At 40.1% G+C, this 21,417-nt stretch overlaps 1 protein-coding gene across 1 annotated transcript in view; it reads left to right on the top strand.

The window, feature by feature from the left end:
- The first annotated feature begins 1,059 nt into the window (after positions 1–1,059).
- LOC136863039 (trypsin) overlaps positions 1,060–21,417 on the top strand; it is a 70,925-nt gene continuing 50,567 nt past the window's right edge. Inside the window, exons 1-4 of the mRNA XM_067139361.2 lie at positions 1,060–1,213; positions 6,888–6,949; positions 15,267–15,358; positions 21,244–21,403. Of these exons, the coding sequence (XP_066995462.2) occupies positions 1,129–1,213; positions 6,888–6,949; positions 15,267–15,358; positions 21,244–21,403 (399 nt within the window). The 5' untranslated portion in view covers positions 1,060–1,128. The remainder of the gene's footprint in view (positions 1,214–6,887; positions 6,950–15,266; positions 15,359–21,243; positions 21,404–21,417) is intronic.

Below are 21,417 nucleotides of genomic sequence, written 5' to 3'. Positions count from 1 at the left end.
GTCGGCATGTAAAAGATCTCTGGTGACACATTTGGTGTTTACCCGACAAAATTCATTAAATCTCAGCCATAGACGCCCAAGAGAGTTTCGGTTTACTCGGTCTGCCATCTAGTGGGCCTAGAGTAAAACGGAACGTCGAAATTGACGACCAGACAGCCAGATGGCGTCAAATTGAAATGTCTGCACACGGTAGCTGAGGCCATACGATTATTATTATTATTATTATTATTATTATTATTATTATTATTATTATTATTATTATTATTATTATCACTTCATCCTCATCACGACGCGCAGGTCGCCTACGGCGTCAAATCAAAAGACTTGCATCTGGCGAGTCGAACTTGTCCTTGGACACTCCCGGCACTACCAGCCATTCGCCATTTCATTTCATCAAATGAACTGTGTTATTGTTAAGTTCCGTACAACTTATTTGAGGGGACCCTGTTTTGTTTTCTGCAGACCGGCCGTATCGTATTCGTTGCGCGTCTGTCCGGGACATTTCCTGTTCACAGGCCGCAGCTGATTCCTTCTACCTGCTTACCAGTTTCATTCACCATCATTCATTTCGTCTTTTTGAGGTTGGCGTCAGGAAGGGCATACGATCGTAAATCATGCCGTATGTACTCACCTCACCTCATCCCCAACTCCTTACCAGGAAAAAAGGGGTTAAGGGATTGACACACATATATGAAGCTGTTGTATCTGAAATGGCCAAAAAGTGTTGCGTTCCTCCTGTATATATTAGCTATGACGCTCCGTTGTTCCATGAACCCTGGAAATGGAAATAGCAGTCCGGAGGGAACCGAAAGAACTCCATGACTTAACAACAATAACAACTCTGTATTCCTATTAACAGAGGCACTGATTCGTAAAAGACACCGAGGGCACACGTTAAGTGAAAATATTAGTGCGTTTCATTTCTAGGATAAGAGCAGTGAATCACTGGCAGCGCGCCCTCCTGGTCTGTCATTCGAACAATTGTTGTTTCGTAACTCGTTTCTTGGTATAAAAGTGGGCAATAAAAACAGAAGGAACGATATATTGGTGGGTGACGTAATAGCTGGCTATATCACTGCAGAATAAGAACGACAGGAGTACATTGAAGACCTCCAGTAGACTTCAGCCATGCGGAGACTGCGTTTCGCACTCTTAGTGATCCTGTTGACCTTCCTGCTTACCAGTGTCAGCTGTTCACCGGCAAGGACACACAGTGAGTACCAGTTAATTTGTTTAAATATGGAATAATAATAATAATAATAATAATAATAATAATAATAATAATAATAGTGTATTTATGATCTTGGGGTAATAATAATGGCCTCCGGAGAGGCTTAGTGCAGGTCTTTTGACTTGACTCCTGTAGGCGACCTGCGCGTCGTGATGAGGATGAAATGATGATGAAGACGACACATTCATCCACTCCCCACGCCACGGCAATTAACTAATTAGAGTTAAAATTTCCGATCCTGCCGGGAATCGAACCCGGGGACCCCCTGTGACCAAAGGCCAGCACGCTAACCATTTAGCCATGGAACCAGACATGATCTTCGGGTGAAGATTGGGAATATAATCAATAAGGTCTTGTGTTCGGTTCCCTGCACTACTAAATGTTTAAAAGCATGCATGTGAACTCGAAAAAGCGGACTCAGCCTTGTGAAAACAACTGATCGAAATTCTAATCTTTAGCCATTCTCGTAGTGGTTTTCCGTTATTTTCCAATTGTACTTCGCGCAAACCACCGAGGGCACACGTGTCTTCCTTCAAAAAACGCAAAGACCAACTATCTTCAAATTCTAGTTTATCCTCTCCTTCTTCGTTCAATCTAACGGGTACATCAGCCTGGATGAAGGGCCAAACCGCCTCCCCAGTTGTAACCTGGCTGTGTCTAGCCAAGATGTTGACCATTCAGTCATGGAGCCGGACCTTGATTAAATGTAAAGTTTTTTAATAATGACGGTAGCGTTCAGTGAAGTAAGGCGGACGAAGTGACCGAAAGTGGACCAAGACGAGATATGCACATTTGGGACAGCTCTGTCCTCAATCAATCAATCAATCAATCAATCAATCAATCAATCAATCAATCAATCAATCAATCAATCAATCAATCAATCAATCAATCAATCAATCAATACTGATCTGCATTTAGGGCAGTAGCTCAGTGGCAGATTCCCTATCTGTTGCTTTCTTAGCCTTTTCTTAAATGATAGCAAAAAAATTGGAAATTTATTGAACATCTCCTTTGGTAAGTTATTCCAATCCCTAACTCCCCTTCCTATAAATGAATATTTGCCCCAGTTTGTCCTCTTGAATTACAACTTTTTCATTTTGTGATCTTTCCTACTTTTAAAGACGCCACTCAAACTTATTCGTCTACTAATGTCATTTCACGCCATCTCTCCGCTGACAGCTCGGAACATACCACTTAGTCGAGCAGCTCGTCTTCTTTCTCCCAATATTCCCAGCCCAAACTTTGCAACATTTTTGTAACGCTACTCTTTTGTCGGAAATCACCCAGAACAAATCGAGCTGCTTTTCTTTGAATTTTTTTTCAGTTCTTTAATCAGGTAATCCTGGTGAGGGTCCCATACACTGGAACCATACTCTAGTTGGGGTCTTACCAGAGACAAATATGCTCTCTCCTTTACATCCTTACTACAACCTCTAAACACCCTCATAACCATGTGCAGAGATCTGTACCCTTTATTTACAATCCCATTTATGTGATTACCGCAATAAAGATCTTCCTTATATGAACACCTAGATACTTACAATGATCCCAAAAGGAACTTTCACCCCATCAACGCAGTAATTAAAACTGAGAGGACTTTTCCTATTTGTGAAACTCACAACCTGACTTTTAAGTCCGTTTATCAACATACCTTTGCCTGCTGTCCATCTCACAACATTTTCGAGGTCACGTTACAGTTGCTCACAATCCTGCAACTTATTTATTACCCTATACAGAATAACATCATCCGCAAAAAGCCTTATCTCTGATTCCACTTGTTCACTCATATCATTTATATATATAAGAAAACAAAAAGATCCAATAATACTGCCTTGAGGAATTCCCTTCTTAATTGTTACAGGGTCAAATAAAGCTTCGCCTACTCGAATTCTCTGAGATCTATTTTCTAGAAATATAGCCAACCATTCAGTCACTCTTTTGTCTAGTCCAACTGCACTCATTTTTGCCAGTAGTCTCCCATGATCCACTTCAAATGCTTTAGACAGGTCAATCGCGATACTGTATTAAACCTGTCTTGTTTATGAGCTGTGTGTGGGATGCTAAAGTAATACACCACTGCGCATTTCCTCCATCTGTATCAATCGGTTTGTTTTAAATTGCATGCTACTGTGGGCAATGACTGATGTGATGCATGACCTACTTTGCTACGTTTTTGCGTTGAGAGAGCTGCAGGAAAATAAAGGTTGGCTGCATGAAAATAAACATAATATAACCAATAAGAGCGCCAAGATTCGAAACTTGAACTTCAGAGACTATTTTGGAGCTAATGATGCATTTGGTTCATTCCCGTCAAAAAAGAGAGATATTTTGGCTGTGACTTTCAGTTCTTCCCTCTGCCCAATATTAAAGATTGTGTGCCAGGTTAAAGTTAAAGGTTACCACGCATATGACTAATCACTTTATTCTTCTTATAGCGGAGATTACGGATAGCGAAAGCCATTGTCCTCCACTCCACTAGCAGCCTATCATAACCTGAACGAAAATGACTGTTTTAGTTTAGTATCTCTTGTTTGTGCAAACTTTGTATAGTGACGCCGTCTGGCTCTGATGCTATAATAATTGGTTGTTGAACTTTTTGACTTCTCCATAAATGACTGATGTTGTCAGAAACAGATGTTCGGTCTCTCTATAAATCACAATAAACGCGCACAATGTCAGCGAAGAAAATCTTTGTTTGTATAACACCATCTACAATAATACGGCATTAACTTAATGGTAACTTAATTTTCCTTTCGTCATTTCCTTCTTCTCATGTAACTGAAATTGGTTGCAAAGTTCAAATAAATGGGATGTTTTAAAACAAAATACATTTCTTAACCTGATAATTCCTATGTCTTAAGGATTCGTCGTATTTTACTGAGGCTTGAGAGAGTAACAATGTTATGGTCACCGATATGCATATTTGATAAACATTGTTAAATATACGTCATACAAACGTGGATACGGAGACGGACGATAAAATTAACTGGGCAGAGAGAAAAACAGACGAAGTTTTGAAAGAAATATATGAACTAAGACGCTTTTAACAACAATACCAGTAAGAGCGGTCCATATATGAGGACACATTTAAACTAAGCATTTTACAAGGCAAAGTCCTAGAAGAGGAAGACCTCGAAAGAAGATAGTAGAAGGTGTGATACTGACTATAGGATGCAAGAATCACCATAAAATGACGAGGGCAGCACAAGGAAGAGAAGAAAGTTTGAAGGGACAGGGCAGTGCCGTTAAAATTTATGATGATGGCGCTTATTGTTAGAAAAGTGAACTTCTCCTCGCTATAAATGTTACAAAATTATTTTTTCTCCTCCCTGGTATTTATCTCCTTCATTTAATTTGCAGAATATATTTAGAACGAATAACACATCATGATGATGATGTTGATGATGATGATGATGATGCTTGTTGTTTAGAGGGACCTGGCATCTAGGTCATCAGCCACTAAGGAAGAACACGTACGTGTATAGTACTGGGGGCCGATGACCTTCGATGTTAGGCCCCTATAAACAAGAAGCATCATCAGTACTTTAATGTTATTGGATTTATATCCTACTAACTCCTGTTACGGTTTTCGGAGACGGCGAGGGGAAGAAATTTTGTCCACAAGGATTTCTTTTATGCATCAGTAAATCTACCGAGACGAGATCAGAAAGCTAACGCTTTACTGTCTGAGTCACTCAGATCGTCTGGTTCTTCCTTGAGAATTCATAAATTGGCCATTCGAATAGCTTATAAAACGCGATGCAGTTCCCTTCAGTATTTTAAGTGCCAACCTCATAAAAATCAACTCTTCGATGGCAAGTGCGTACTAACATTATTATTATTATTATTATTATTATTATTATTATTATTATTATTATTATTAATAATAATAATAATAATAATATATGTGCATGATGCGTACTCAGCCCGAAAGCTGGTTTGATCCTCCACAGCTCCATCAACAGCTGTCGTAGATAGCCTAAATGTCACTGAAGAGGCATACTGGGAAAATGAGAAGTGAGGTAGTTTCCCGTCGTTTTCCTCACCGGGCCAGAAGTTCCTATTACATATCAGTCTGCCAAGACCACTGGAATGCATTTACCAACCGACCCTGTGAGGGATGAGGGATATTTTCACACCATTCATAACAGGGACTGGCTACATAAGGAATGTTTTTTTCTTTTTTTTTTTTTTTTTGCTAGTGGCTTTACGTCGCACCGACACAGATAGATCTTATGGCGACGATGGGATAGGAAAGGTCTAGGAGTTGGAAGGAAGCTGCCGTGGCCTTAATTAAGGTACAGTCCCAGCACTTGCCTGGTATGAAAATGGGAAACCACGAAAAAAAAAACATCTTCAGAGCTGCCGACAGTGGGATTCGAACCCACTATCTGCCGAATGCAAGCTCACAGCCACGCGCCCCTAACCGCATGGCCAACTCGCCAACGGTATTTCTACCATTGCTCATACCTCGGTCACTTTCATATTGTCAAAGCCAAGGATGAGACTGAGACAGGTCAATGAAAGAAACAAATTTATTCTAGCCCATACCATACTGTAAACACTACATCATCTCACCAGAAAAGGCATAATAATAATAATAATAATAATAATAATAATAATAATAATAATAATAATAATAATATAGTGCAGTGTCAGCTACTATAGCGTGAAGGCATTTTGATTTGTTCCTACTAAGACTGCCTGCGTGTCAATTTCGACGTTCCACATTACTCTACCAGGTGGTAGAACTCTCTTGGATGGATGACCAATGGCTGAGTTTTAATTAATTTCGTCTTGTAAACGCTAAGTGTGCTTACGACATGGAGTGTCTATAATGGAGTTTCTACAGAGCTTCAAAAATCCGACAACCTCTGTTGGGTTTGATCCCACAGTCTTGGGATCCGGAAGGCGACACTCTACCACTGATCCACACATAGCTCAATTGCCATAAATGTTTACCTGAAGAAAGGAGTTATTAAAAGTGTCAGTAAATTTACTGCCGCGGGTATTTCGTATTTAAAGACGTTCAAAATGTTCAGCGTCAGCACCAGGATTCGATCCCACATTCCTGAACATAGAAACCGGCTATCTAATCAGTTATGGTTCACAGTCAGTCAATCACAGGCCAACGAGCCCCATTAAAACACGCATTACGGATAGTTCGTACACACATACTATCTGCGCACTTTTTAGCGATAGATTTACACCCTAGTGCTGAAGCGGTCGACCTCGGCAATCTTCGAGATTCGTACTGGCAATCTTTGAAACACAAACTATGAATCACTTATGCATCGCTGTGCGACGTCTAGCGAACACTTTACGTACTAGTACTGTTGTTATTTCCACAACAAAGCCAAACTATAGAATTCACTCTAGGAGTAAGATTCGCATCGAGAAATGTTATATAATGTGTGTGTGGCACAGTTGTTGGTTTAAAATAACAAAGATTTAAAAAATGCATATCGATCGATCATATTATCGATTCATTCCAGATTTCATTTCCATTCAGTTGGCAGTACTAACGGAACCGGTAGCGCTCCCTCCTTACTCCTCAAACCCCTACACAAATCTATCGCTAAAAAGTGCGCAGATAGTAGTAACAATGATTGACATTAATTTCCACAGTGTGTGAATTTCTTTTCGTTTGTTTCAGGAACGAGAGTCAAAAGAGTGGTTGGAGGTAGAAATGCTCTAAGAGGGGAATTGCCTTACCAGGTGAGCTATACTTTAGAAACGTACTCAAGCAAGTCACTTGAATGAAATTTCGCGTTACTGTGTGTGAATTATCATGTTCATAACTGATGAGATGATGAATCCATCCCACCTTAAAATGTTATCACACCACTGCAAGCGCCACGGAAAACCTGTTCTCATGAGAAAGTTTACGTTTGGGTACGGCGTAAAGTGCCTTTAAACGGAAGGAGTAAAACACATTTCTATAAACAAATGGAAACTTATCACAGGGAGATTAAAAAGCCAAAAGCAAAGTCATCTTCATACAGACCATGAAGGCCCTTGGAGGAGTGGAAGGTAAAGGCTTCCACTATCCGTAACCTCGGCACTTAGTGGGATAGAGTGAATAGCTCTATGCCGCGCCACCTATGCCCCCAGGCAACGAGCTAGAATATAATACATAGAATGGCTATCACGCTGCCATCTTTGAAGAAAGTTGATCTGGTGACCGCCATGTCTTAAATGTACCTCAGCAGGTGGAGCGCTATGTAAGCGAGTGCTGAACAGCCCGAGAAAATGAGACTTACTCATATCTTATTCATTAGGTACCACACTCTAGGAATGACTTATTTAAGCACTCCTAGAGTATAATGTACTTAAGTTTAATTTACCTTTAACGTTAGCATACGAAAATGAACACAACGAACATTGTTCTGATGGGCCACATGTGGTTGGGAGGCGTGACCAGTCTTAAGTAAAATAATGGATAGGAAGAACATTGTGAGATATGGCCGTTTGCTCCAACAGCGACGAATATTTTGTACCTCTGCCATATGGGTACTCCTTTCAGTTCTTATGTAATAGCTCTGCATCTGTAGTGCAGTCTAATTTAAAATACTGCTTTAAGAGAAGTTTTGTAATGCTGCCATAATAGGTTTCCTCACTGAACTAGGAAGCAATAAATAAATGATCGTTACTGTAAAACAACTGCCCTGCAAGCGACGAGAGAACTTCAGTCAATGACTTTTTTCTGAACAGTTTTTCAGCAACATCACACCATCATGAGCTGGACAAAGAGGCTATATTGAATATCTTTCTAGGCAATAAGTTTAATCTTTCCTTCCGAATGCTGAGCAAACATAACCTTCTGTCTGTCGCGACATTTAATTTTATTTTCCACCTCACAGATGGCATTTCAGAGTACTGTACTTTGTCAATGACTCGTAATTTGTAGCAAGTGGTCAGTAAAAGTGCTGTCGTCAGAAGGAGCCGTAGTACATAGATGAATCCATCTGTCCAGTAAACACTTCCTGTATGCTGATCTGAATTGCTCTTCATTGGGTTATTTCTGTTTCCTTCCCTATTACGTAGGGATGAGAAGAGCAATTCTAAATTATCGCTAATGCCTTGGGCAGCTAACGTCTCCTGTAATTAACTAAACACCCGACCCCGTAGAGATACGGGACAAGGATTAGATACACACGTATAGTGCTCTTCAAATATTCTGAACAGAGAGTACTTCGCTGCTTGGGATACCACTTGTCTCTTCATGTTATTCACCCACTGCGCCTAGTCAGCTATTTATCTTTTAGTGAGAACATGTGACGAGATTTTGTGCTTACAGTGTCGAAAATTAAGATGATATTTCAATATACGTAGCCTTCTTATAACAGACTTACGGTACCTGAAATACGATACGGTACATTGTTTGTTTTTCTGGAACAAAAGCATGCGAAACAGAATGTAAGCATATTCGCGCTACAGTAAATTAAGTCAAACTATAAAATAATTTATATCAACGATGAACTTGACACACATGCGAGATTATTCAGACAGCTCCAGACAGCTGGTACATTTATAACATGGCGGCCGTAGTGTTGCTTGCCTCTGCCCGGAGCGCTAATCGAGCTGCTATAGACACTCTATGTATTTTATTCTAGTTCGTTGCCCCCAGAAATTAACCTGGTGCTCAGTTTTGGCGTAGGCTGAATTAATCTCAGGGCCATCTGCCGCTCTAGAAGTGGAAATTTCGCTTTTTTGTAATTTTTTTACTTCCTGATGGGGAATTGTTCCTACGTCCTGCGGCATGAACTGAACACGCCTTTACCGCCTCGGTTAGGCAGGGATTAACAATTCGTTTAACAATTCAAACTAACTTGCATAATTTATAAATTAAATATTAATGAAATGGCTCAGGTGGCAGCGCGCCGGCCTTTCACCACTGGGTTCCGTGGTTTAAATCCCGGTCACTCCATATGAGATTTGTGCTGGACAAAGCGGAGGCGGGACAGGTTTTTCTCCGGGTACTACGGTTTTCCCTGTCATCTTTCATTCCAGCAACACTCTTCAATATAATTTCATTTCATTAATCATTCCTTAATCATTGCCCTAAGGGAGTGCGACAGGCTTCGGCAGCCGGCACAATTCCCATCCTCGCCGCTAGATGGGGCTTCATTCATTCCATTCCTGACCCGGTCAAATGACTGGAAACAGGCTGTGGATTTTCATTTTCAATAATGAAATGGCGTATGGCTTTTGGTTTCGGGAGTGTCCGAGGACATGTTCGGCTTGCCAGGTGCAGGTCTTTTTAGTTGACTCTCTTAGGCGACCTGCGCTTCGTGATGAGGATGAAATTATGATGAAGATGACATATACACCCAGCCCCCTGCCAGCGGAATTAACTAATGATGGTCAATACTCAAGACCCTGCTGGAAATCGAACCCGGGGCCCCTATGACCGAAGGCCAGCTCGCTAACCATTTAGCCATGGAGGTAGGCATACAGTTAAAGGGCTATATGTTATTTACGTGAATAAATTTAGCCCAGTATTGGGTGACATTGATGGCCTCAAGATTTGTTTTCAACAGATCTTCCAGTGTGTATGATGTGGAACAACCTGCGTTGGTATGGTTGCTGATTTCTTTGTTCAACATCACAGTCTCATACTGTTGACTCCGACAAGTTCCACTTCTTTAAATTGTCCCGAAATCTTGCCACACCGACTTTGAGCCTATTCAGAACTTTGTCATCGCTCTTTCCTTTTAAGTTTACATTCCTTACCCTAAAGGGGGAAGGCAGGCTACATAGAGAGTGATGCCCTCTCTCTGGCCAGGAGATGTTTGGCGGAGACTTCAGGTGAGGTGAAGTGTAAGAAAGGAGCGGCTGTGGCTTATGAATCGGAGCTGTCCCGGCATTAGCCTGAAAGTGAGAATGTGAAGCCACAGAAAACCATTATCAGGACAGCCGACGGTGGGGTTCAACCCATCACCTCCCGAATTCAGAGCTAGACTCCAGAGCCTCAACGCACTGATGACAAGAGGTCTTTCCAGCTAAATCTAAAGCGAAATTCCTCGGCGTGGTAAAGCATTCAGGACGATCAGATTAGTAGCTCTGTTTGAAGAATGTCCATTAAATCACCACACTGGACAAATATGATCATCTGAATGGTTTGCTACACCGAAGGAATTCACTTTTGATTTAGATGGAAATGAACTTTTGATATGACAACGTGTCACTCCGCAGGCTGCAAGTACAGGAAGTTCGCGTTGCCAAAATCAGCCCGTATATTACAAGCTGTTTCTGGCAAATTATTAGTGATATGTTCGATACTTAGATATTAATAGATGATTCAAGGCCTTAGGTAAATGGCACAATGCTAAATTTAACGCGATAATTCAACCTCTCCTTGCGGGGGACCTCGTTCTTTGAGCGCTCTATTAAGCACTCTCAGAAAAAAATGGGAGGTGGCAGTTAAGGTGTATATACAGGATGGTCGAAAACAACGAGAAACCAGGTATATGAGCGTCAGAGGATTGAACATATTGATAAATAATTTGAAAAAAATCTATAACTAGCGCCGTGATAATTTTATCACCTACTGAAGTTAGCCAATCACATCGTTTCACGGGAGAACTCAAATCGACTTTGTGACGCGGTGTTGCTAAACTAGAGTATGGTTCCAGTGTATGGGACCCTCACCAGGATTATTTGATTCAAGAAATGGAAAACATCCGAAGAAAAGAAGCTCGATTTGTTCTGGATGACTTCCGACAGAAGAGTAGCGTTATAAAAATGTTGCGAAGTTTGGAATGGGAAGACTAGGGAGAAAGGAGACGAGCTGCTCGACTAAGTGGTATGTACCGAGCTGTCAGTGGAGAGATGGCGTGGAATTATATTAGTAGACGAATAAATTTGAGTGGTGTCTTTAAAAGTAGGAAAGATCACAATTTGAAGTTGGAATTCAAGAGGACAAATTGGGGTAAATATTCGTTTATAGGAAGGTAAGTTAGGGATTGGAATAACTTACCAACAGAGATGTTCAATAAATTTCCAATTTCTTTGCAATGATTTAAGAAATGGCTAAGAAAACAAGAGAGGCTGCCTGCCACCTGGGCGACTGCCCTAAATGCATATCACTAGTGACTGATTGAGTGACCAACCCTCCAAAACTCATATACTCGGTTTACGTTGTTTCCGATCATCCTGTGTAAGAATAAAGTGTAAGAGAGAAACATGATGAAAATCGCTGTTTATTCTGTGAGGAATGAATGAAAAAACTTCATCTATTGAGAACATGTAGGGAGACTGATTCATTAAAGTTAAATATATGGGTAATGAATATAAAGTTAAAAAAAAAGAAGGAAAGAAAGAATCCCATACAACTGTAAAATAAATAAAGAGTGGGTTGCACCGGGAAGAATACTTTTTTCTGTATTCTAAAAAATATGTAAAAGCAAAGCAAAGTCATCTCCGTACAGGCCATGAAGGAACTTTGGAGAGATGGAAGATAAAGGTTTCCACTATCCGCAACCTCGGCACTTGATGGGGTTAAGTGGTTAGCTCTACTCCCGGCCGCCTTTGCCCCCAGGAATTAACCTTCTACTCATTTTTGGTGTAGGGTGAGTGGACCTCAGTGCCATGTGCACCTCCGGAAGTGGAATAAAAATGAAGGGTAGGATACATGCTTGTCCCAGATGTTATACAGGGTGGTCGGAAACAGCGTGAACCAAGTAGATGAGCGTTCCAGCGTTGGTCATACGAATCGACAATTAGAAAACCTTACGTCGATATCTCGCGCTGTTGTCATTTTATCAGCTGCTGAAGTTAGCCAATCAGATCTCTTCGCGGTCGAATTCAAATGGGCTTTACAAGACAGTGTTGCTAAATCTACACGTGGCTTGGTCGGGCTTGAGAGCCATGTCGAAAAATGAGCGTCAAACACTAACACACTGCAGGTTTCAGCCAGTGCCACTGTAGAGTGCTTGCTGTGGACCGAGCCTTATTCAAGTCCCTCCCCTGGAGAAGTTTTCTTCTATTGGCGATCTCAAGCCAGTCATAAGCCACGTGCAGATTTAGCGATACCGCCTCGTAAAACCTATCTGAAATCGCCCGCGAAGCGATTTGATTGGCTAATTTCAGCAGCTTATAAAATGACAACGGCGCGCGAGGTATCGACGTATTTTTTTTTCAAATCACCGATCAGAATGACCAACGCTCTAACGCTCACGTTCACGTTCACGTTGTTTCCGACCACGCTGTGTAACAATGTATATCATCTGGGACAAAAGGGGAAAAATAGTCGAGGCAATAAAAACTATTGGGTTTAAGTATGATTTAATGTGGTCTTCTTCTTCCCACATCTATCGGGTCGCGAGCGCGAACTATGTCGCACATGTGGATTTTGGTACTGCTTTACGGCCGAATGCCCTTCCTGGTGCCAACCGTATATTAGGGATGTAATCACTATTGCGTGTTTCTGTGGCGATTGATAGTGTAGTGTGTTGTCTGAATATGAAGAGGGAAGTTTTTGGACAAACACAAACACCCAGTCCCCGGGCAAGAAGAATTAATCAGAGATGATTAAAATCCCCGACCCGGCCGGGAATCGAACTCGGGACCTCCTGAACTGAAGGCCTGAACGCTGACGATTCAGCCAATGAGCCGGACAGTATGATACAGTAGTAATACAGTATATAAAAATTTTAAAAACCGAGCTCAATAACTTCAGTCGCTTAAGTGCGGCCAGTATCCAATATTCAGGAGATAGTGTGTTCGAACAACCCCCCCCCCCCTCGCTGTCAGCAGCCCTGAAGATGATTTTCCGTGGTTTCGCCATTTTACACCGGCAGGGCTGTACTTTAATTCAGGCAACGGCCGCTTCCTTCCCACTCCTAGCCCTTTCCTGTCCCATCGTCGCCATAAAACCTATCTATGTCGGTGTAACGTAAAGCAATCTGTAAAAAAAAATTAGTTGTTCGGTTTGATATTTTTCAAACTTTATTTGAACAATTTTTGATTTAATGTTGTTCTGTCCTTTGTTTTTTTGTAATCGAATAAATTATTATAACCAAGATTTCGTATCAGTTACAGAGTATAATTCTGTAGTTACAAAAAATGGACCAATTAAAGTTAAGTTTGAACACCTAAGTGGTGCGTGGTTCGCAATTCAGCAGCTTAGCCGTTACACTACGGAGATAGTCAAATAAAACCTATTAAACATTATTTTTAATAATCTTCATATATCGAATAATCCCTTTGTTTATGTAACTCCACAATGTATTGCAGTACTTCTACCTGCTATGATTAAATGTATAGGTTTTGCATTTTATTTGAGGGGGCCTGAATTTTTATTTTGGCAGGGGGCCCTTATCGCATTCCTTACCCCCCTGGGAACTAGGGGATGGAGTAGCGAGTGAACGTGTCGACCGATTAAAAAGAGTCTGATCGGGCGAGTTGGCCATGCGGTTAGGGGCGCGCAGCTGTGAGTTTACATCCGGGAGATAGTGGATTCGAACCCCACTGTCGGCAGCCCTGAAGATGGTTTTCCGTGGTTTCCCATTTTCACACCAGGCAAATGTGTACCTTAATTCAGGACACGGCCGCTTTCTTCCCATTTCTAGGCTTTTCCTAACCCATCGTCGTCATAAGACCTATCTGTGTCGGTGCGACATAAAGCAAATAGAAAAAAAAGAGTCTGGTCTCGTTTAGTTCGTTAATAAACAGGCTCTCAAATATAAGGTACATTATAGCGAATAGAGAGGAATCATTCTATTGTTCTCTAGTGGGCCAGGTTTTCTATTAGTAGATAATATCAAGCATGCGAAATAGACTTTTTGTGGTGTCTGCTATCAACCCAGACAGCTCTCTCCTCTACACATTCGCAGGTCACCAGCTTGTTCGCCAATTCAAAATGGGCGGTGAGCGCCACCATATTACTTGAGAAACACTTTCTTTTAAAGAAATGGGTTACTGCACAGTAAACAGTCGTGCTCCAGTTGTTTTCATCATCTTCCTTCCACCTACTCTACCTGACGGGGCAAACAAAAGAGAAAGGGGGGCGCCACCTAGCTGGCGAGGAGTCGTGCTTTTCTTGAAATATAAGTCGACTGCGCCGTAACCGCATAAACGATCGTTCCGTAATATGTTACACTCAAATGTAATGTGTTATGTTATGTTATGTTATGTTATGTTATGTTATGTTATGTTATGTTATGTTATGTTATGTTATGTTATGTTATGTTATGTTATGTTATGTTATGTTATGTTATGTTATGTTATGTTATGTTATGTTATGTTATGTTATGTTATGTTATGTTATGTTATGTTATGTTATGTTATGTTATGTTATGTTATGTTATGTTATGTTATGTTATGTTATGTTATGTTATGTTATGTTATGTTATGTTATGTTATGTTATGTTATGTTATGTTATGTTATGTTATGTTATGTTATGTTATGTTATGTTATGTTATCACAGCTCGATTACGGTGACATGACTTACGTAAGAATGAATGAAAATGATCTGATTCGGATATGAAATTGTTACTTGCATACAGGTAGTATGGAGAATTTACCTCAAATGGACCATCCACTGGCTACAACTCAGATAATGTCTGCTGTGTTTCGGCTCGGAGGAGCCCCAAAGCCAGTTCTATCATGTTGAATAATGATTTCTTGGTGACCTCGGGACATGGCATGCCACACAAACTGCATGAAATAGAATTTATGATACTAATTTACATTCTCGATAGCTTTTTAAAATTTAGTTTACATCTCACTGACAAGTCTTACGGCGACAAATTATCAATAGCCAAGGACAGACCCAGTTCATACACATGTTATAGACAGGAAATATGTGATGAAAGAAAACTGCTCAACAAAAAAGTGATGTATTATGGATTATGTCAGAAGTACACCAAAGTACCACTAGATATTCACCGACTCATTAAACAGAAAGGGCAAGTCAACTGCAGTCACTCTGATCTGTCCTAATTATTTTCCAATCATTAAAATAAATCATAGAATGCGATTTACTGAGATGATTATAAACTACATCTGTGTCATTACTTCGTTTTTCAGGTCCTCATCACAAACAAGAAGACGGATCAAATATGTGGAGGAAGCTTAATCCACCATTCCTTCGTTTTAACTGCTAGGCATTGTGCAGAAAAGTAAGTAGCCTATAATCGAAATAACATTTTGTGATTTTTATGAATTTACTAAATACTAAATAATACTAAATAATTTCTCTTCGACTTGATGGTATTTACGAAAATTTGGCATGCTCTTTTAGAAAACCATATTATATTATCATATAAACGGTGCATATATTCGAAATGTCACATACATATTTGAAACTATATATATTTCACCATGCTTCCTGATATAACACCAATTATGGACCTAAACTCAGAGAAAGGGGCATGAACCTGGAGAGATTGTACCTCGACGCTGACGACTGCTCACTAGTATCTCAGATGGTTTGTGTACGGACAACCCACAAAGCCTGGGCCGCTCATGGCAAGACGATGTCAACTTGCCGAAGAATGGGACATTCTATTTTTCGAAGTTGTGCAGGTGTTCAATATTCCGCGACCTACGGTGTTACGTTTCAACCGAGAAAGCCGCTTTGAAGGTGGACAGCACAGTGGTCGGCCACGACTGCTGAATGATCCTGACCAGCGACGTCTAGGAGTAAAGTTCGAGGCAATCACCAAACCCATTAGCTCCAATGCCAGAGCGTAGGCAGCAGTCAGTGAGGCGTTTATTAGCGTACTTGGGATATAGGAGCAGACGATTCAGCAGAGTGACCCGGTTACTGCCATATGACGGATACAATACGCCATCTGGTCTTGTGATGGACGAAGAAGTTTGGACACATGCAACATGATCAGATGAGTGCTCGTTCCATTTGTTTCTAGCATGGCATAGATCACTTGAGGTAATGGTCAACAAAGCACCTTGCACTGTACAGGCTCATTACATGAGTAGGGTGTGTTTTCGTGGCACGGATTCGGTCCACCGATCTGTCTAGTCCAGCCAATAAATGCCGACCGCTGTGTTCAGCTGCTTGCTGACAATTGTATCTGTTCATGACCTTCATATAGCACTACTATTGGCAATTCTAGCAGGATAATGCACCTACAGATAGGGGAGATACTATGTTGTCCGCAAGTGGTTGCTGAGCATTCTGGAAAGTTCTAAACAATCGAATGGCCTCCGTTGTCACCCGATATGAAATCAATTGAACATTAGGATGTCATGGAGAGGTCAGTTCCTGTTTACAATCCGCAACTTGCAAATACCACACCTATTGAAGAGCCATGGCTTAATATCACTCCAGAGGTGTCCCAGTAACTTGCTGAATCGCTGCTATGTCCAGGTGTTGCACTTCAGGGAGCTAGAAAGGGTCCCACATAATAGCAGATGCCTGTCCCACGACTTATGTCCTCTGAGCGCATCTGCCTCAGCTGCGTGAGATCAACTGAGGAGTCGTCTGAAATGAGAGTGGATCCTGTGAAGAAAGTCAAGTAGTGTAGCTGAAGAGGACGTCACCATGCTCATCGCGTGCATTTCAATACCTGTAACCAATCTGATCATGCAGATGCCAAGGCACGTAATGGGTTGTACTGTATGTGTCACGGAGTAGGAGGAGTGGATGTTCTATATAGATTGTATAATATGCTTTCTCGTACGGTTCTCCGTCATAAAGCTTCATCCATGTTTCATAAATTAAAACAAACTATCTCGGTTCAACTCACGATGTGCATCGAATTCCAACATTTATGGTAGCAAAATTGCAACATTATTTCTCGGAATATAATAGCGCAGAAAGAACCGTCTGGTGACGAAGTTAAGTGCAATTTCATCAACAGTCGTCATCAATGTTTTAGCAGGACAGAAGGTGCAGGTCGCAGGTCTGGACAAGTGGTGGCAAATTACAATCAAAAGAGACAGAGAGTACTGTATTCCACAAAAACAAAATTAAATTAAAGTCAGTTAACATATAAACAGAAACACATCCTTGCAAAACACATAAAAAGAAATAAACACACGGAGTAGTAGCAACAACAACAACAACAACAATAATAATAATAATAATAATAATAATAATAATAATAATAATAATAATAATAATAATAATAATAATAATAATAATAATTCAATTCACCCCCTTAGGATTCACCAGACCGTATTACCTCTCAACTTAAAAATAAGACTGGTTCAAACATTGATACTTCCAATTTTTAACTATTGTGATGTTGTGTTGCTGGGGGTGAACAAAATAAGAAACTGCAGAGAGTTTTAACTACTGCATTAGATTTACTTTTCCATTGAATTTTGCCTCGCATGTATCCCCTTTTCATGCACAACTTTTTTGGTTAAAAGTAGAACAGGAGAGAAATCAGCATATAAAAGCAAAACAAAGTCATCTCCGTACGGGCCATGAAGGCCCTTCGAGTGGTGGAAGGTAAAGGCTTCCACTATCCGTAACCTCGGCACTTGATGGGGTTAAGTGGTTAGCTCTACGCCCGGCCGCCTTTGCCCCCAGGAATTAACCTGGTACTCATTTTTGGTGTAGGCTGAGTGAACCTCAGGGCCATATGCACCTCCGGAAATGAAAATCTCATTTCTTAAATTTTTACGATTTCCTGACGGGGATTCGAACCCGCGTCCTTCCGGGCGATCCGAGTACGCTTTTACCGCCTCGGTCAGGCACGAGGAGACCATACGTCACAATCTGATCATCACCAGCGAGTACAGTAATATAGTCGCAAATATGCTGCCTAAGTTGAAGCCAGCGGGCATGCGCAGCCGCCATATTAGTTGCACCAAAATACTGGAGACTTGTTGCTTTAAAAATACCTATGGAATTCTATGCATTTGGACTCCTAAAAAGGGCCTTAGGAAATAGACGTCCACGCACTATCAATGGCCTCTGGAAAGCCTGTCAGGAGGAATGGGATAAGATAGACATGGTAGCTCTGCGAAAAAGTCTGCTGCAATGGAAATTATGTTGTCGGGCTATAGCTACAAATGCTGGCTTTCCAATTGAGCATGATCGTTGGTGGAGACATGGCTTTTCATAAGCCATGGTCTGTTACCATGGCAACCAGATTAAACGACTTGTTGCTAGGCAGCAGGTCTGTTGCCGTGTCAATTACCCTTCGAACATTTTCCGCAGAGATCCCAAACGACCTTCTGTATGCAAAGAAAATAGTATTCCTCGTCACGGATAGCTGTACAATAGGGGAATTTCAGAATGAATCTATATCGTCCCTTAAGAAACAACACCGTATCTGACAACGCTCTTCCTATCCATTACGTTCCTTAGGACTGGTCACGCCTCTCAGCCACATATGGATATTCAGCCCATCAGAACAATTTTCGTTGAGTTCATCTTATGCGCGCGTGTAAAGGAAAATGAACCTTACTGTACTGTATTGTAGGAATGTACGTTTGCATGACATAACCCCCTCCTACAGTATGGTGTATTTAAGGTTCATTTTTCTTTAACACAAGTGCATAGGGAAATGAACTCAACGAAAATTGTTCTGATGAACAGAATATCACTATGTGGCCCGGAGGCGTGACCAGACTTAAGGAAAATGCTGGCAGGAACAGCATTGTCAGATACGCAGTGTTGTTTCTTAAGGGACGATATATATATAATAGCATGTCCTGACTAACTGACTCTCATCGCCGAGCCAAAACTACATGGACATAACGAATTTAAATTTTGGGGACACATTTATATTCCAGTGCCGGCCCTCACTAAGGAAGGACTTCTGGATATTCCGCCGCTAAATGGGTGAAAGGGGGGTGAATTTTTAAAATGAGTATATCTATATCTCAAAAACTTAACCATTTAAGGACATGAACATTTGTACTTGGAATCTCCTTTAAAAAATAAACGCGTACCTATTTTTTTTTCGGAAATCCACCTAAGGGAGGGGGGGGGGGATAAGTGAAAAAGGGGTCGAATCCTTTTTAAGATGATACTTATATCTCAAACGCTGAAGATGTTAGAGACTTGAAAATTGGTACATGGAGTCTCCATTTTGTTTTCGAAACATCCACTTAAGAGAGTGGAAAGAAGCGAAAAAGGAGTTAAATGTTTTTTATGAGGATTCTTATATCTCAAAAACTGAAGATGTTACAGACGTGAGAATTGGTATGTGGAATACCCTTTAAAAACAAAGTAACACGTACCGTATTTTTTTTTTTCGACTTGCGAGAGGAATTTTCCTCACATGTACAGTTCTATGCCCCATGTTCCAGAGTTAGCTATGCCAGTAGTCTGGTCATCTTAGCCCTAAAAGGCAATACCACAAACGTAGTTTACAAAGAGGTTCTGGGGTAAATGAAACTAAATTTTTCGGTGAGTTTTTATACTTTAAAGGATTTTCAGAAAATGTCTTAGTGCAGTATCAGGGAACGATTACCATTTATCAAATTACGAAATCCACGCTAACGAAGCCACGGGTAACAGCTGGTAATATATAAGCTCATTTTATCCTATAAATACAGTGTGAAAATTTGAATGGCATTACAATACACTTTCACTTGGATGCTGTTATCGTACGGCATTCGATCTCATTTTGCATTTCTCATGATTCTAAGTCGAGTTTCGATGGAATTGTGTGATATTACGTTCATCATCTTGATTGTCCTGTGGAAATGTGCTGCATCCTTAAATTATACTCCTGATGATATTGGATAAATACTGTGTCGTGTTGAGACGACATGGTTTGAATCGAGGTAAAAGTTGTGATTATTGTGTAGTGTTCTATTTAATTAGATATGAATACCGATCATACTTGGTCTATTGCTGCGAATTTAGTAAGGAAATAGTACTTATACTAGGTCAAATCATGTATCACTTAAGGCGACACTCCGGAGATAAAAATTGATATTTTGGTCAATTTGGTGAAATTTTTTAAATGGCTAAAAATTGAAAGGATTGAGATTTTTTCTTGTCACAAAGTTATTCCACTGAATTAAAACAATTTATCACTGTAATTATGATATGTTTGCCAGTTGTAATTTTATATTTAAATCCCATTTTTCTCCCATAATATTCTGCCAAATGTAAGAAAATTTATATGGTATATGTATCACAGCTATATTTAAAAACCTGCGTATGGAATTTTTGATTGCAGAATTTTTTCAAGTAGTAGGGATGTTTAAGTCCAAAATTTTAGAACGTAAAACTTACACAAACTTTACTACGATATATCTCCTTATATATGTTATGTATAGAAAAACCTGTACGTAGTGCTTTTAAAATAAGTATTATCTACCTAATTACGAATTTACATTAATTAAATTTCATGAAAAATAGAATTACATATTTCAAAAAATATATTTTGGGAAACTATTTATTGTATATGAAAGAAATATTCGTGATATCTCCACTTTTATGTAGGTGACATTTTCACAAAGTTTCGTGAAAATCCATGGATTAGATCAAAATATATTTTTATCTCAGGAGTGTCGCCTTAATCTCCCCAGGCACGCAGCATTGATGTAGCATGGGTAGGATTCAGCCAGTAACAGTAAATAAGAGTCTGATTTAGATTAGGATACTTCTAACAAGCAATGTGTCTAATAAAGAATTCAAGATCGATTTGAATCTAGAATATATTTTAATAACATAAAATAAAATCTAACCTAAGTTAGGAAATGTGCAATGAATATTTCCACTGTAAAATATATTTTTTTAAAATATTTTAATTGATAGCAATCATTCCCATCATCATCATCATCTAAAGCTAGAGATTAGATTATTTGAAGATTAAAATAGATGTTATAATTTCTCTATTTTTATTATCCATCTCCTGAATCTGACTGCCTTCCAGTGAGTCTCAAACCGGATTCAGTATGTATGTATGTATGTATGTATGTATGTATGTATGTATGTATGTATGTATGTATGTATGTATGTATGTATGTATGTATGTATGTATGTATGTATGTATGTATGTATGTATGTATGTATGTATGTATGTATGTATGTACTCGCTTTTTTCAGGATGTTGTGTCATGTTTACAGGGAGCGTTGGAAGCATTTGGAGATAGAGGCGGGTCTTGTCTGTACCTCTGAACGGTTGGGGGTACCTCGTCGGAACGTATTAAAGGCATATTTTCATGAAAAGAAGCAGAATAAAATGAACGCAGATTACCACTTCCAGGCTGATATTGCCCTGCTAAAGGTAAGATATTATTT

Source organism: Anabrus simplex, chromosome 1 (genome assembly GCF_040414725.1).
Source record: "Anabrus simplex isolate iqAnaSimp1 chromosome 1, ASM4041472v1, whole genome shotgun sequence".
NCBI lineage: Eukaryota > Metazoa > Arthropoda > Insecta > Orthoptera > Tettigoniidae > Anabrus > Anabrus simplex.
The sequence above is the reverse complement of the archived record's forward strand: the minus strand, read 5'-3'. Positions and strand labels throughout refer to the sequence as shown.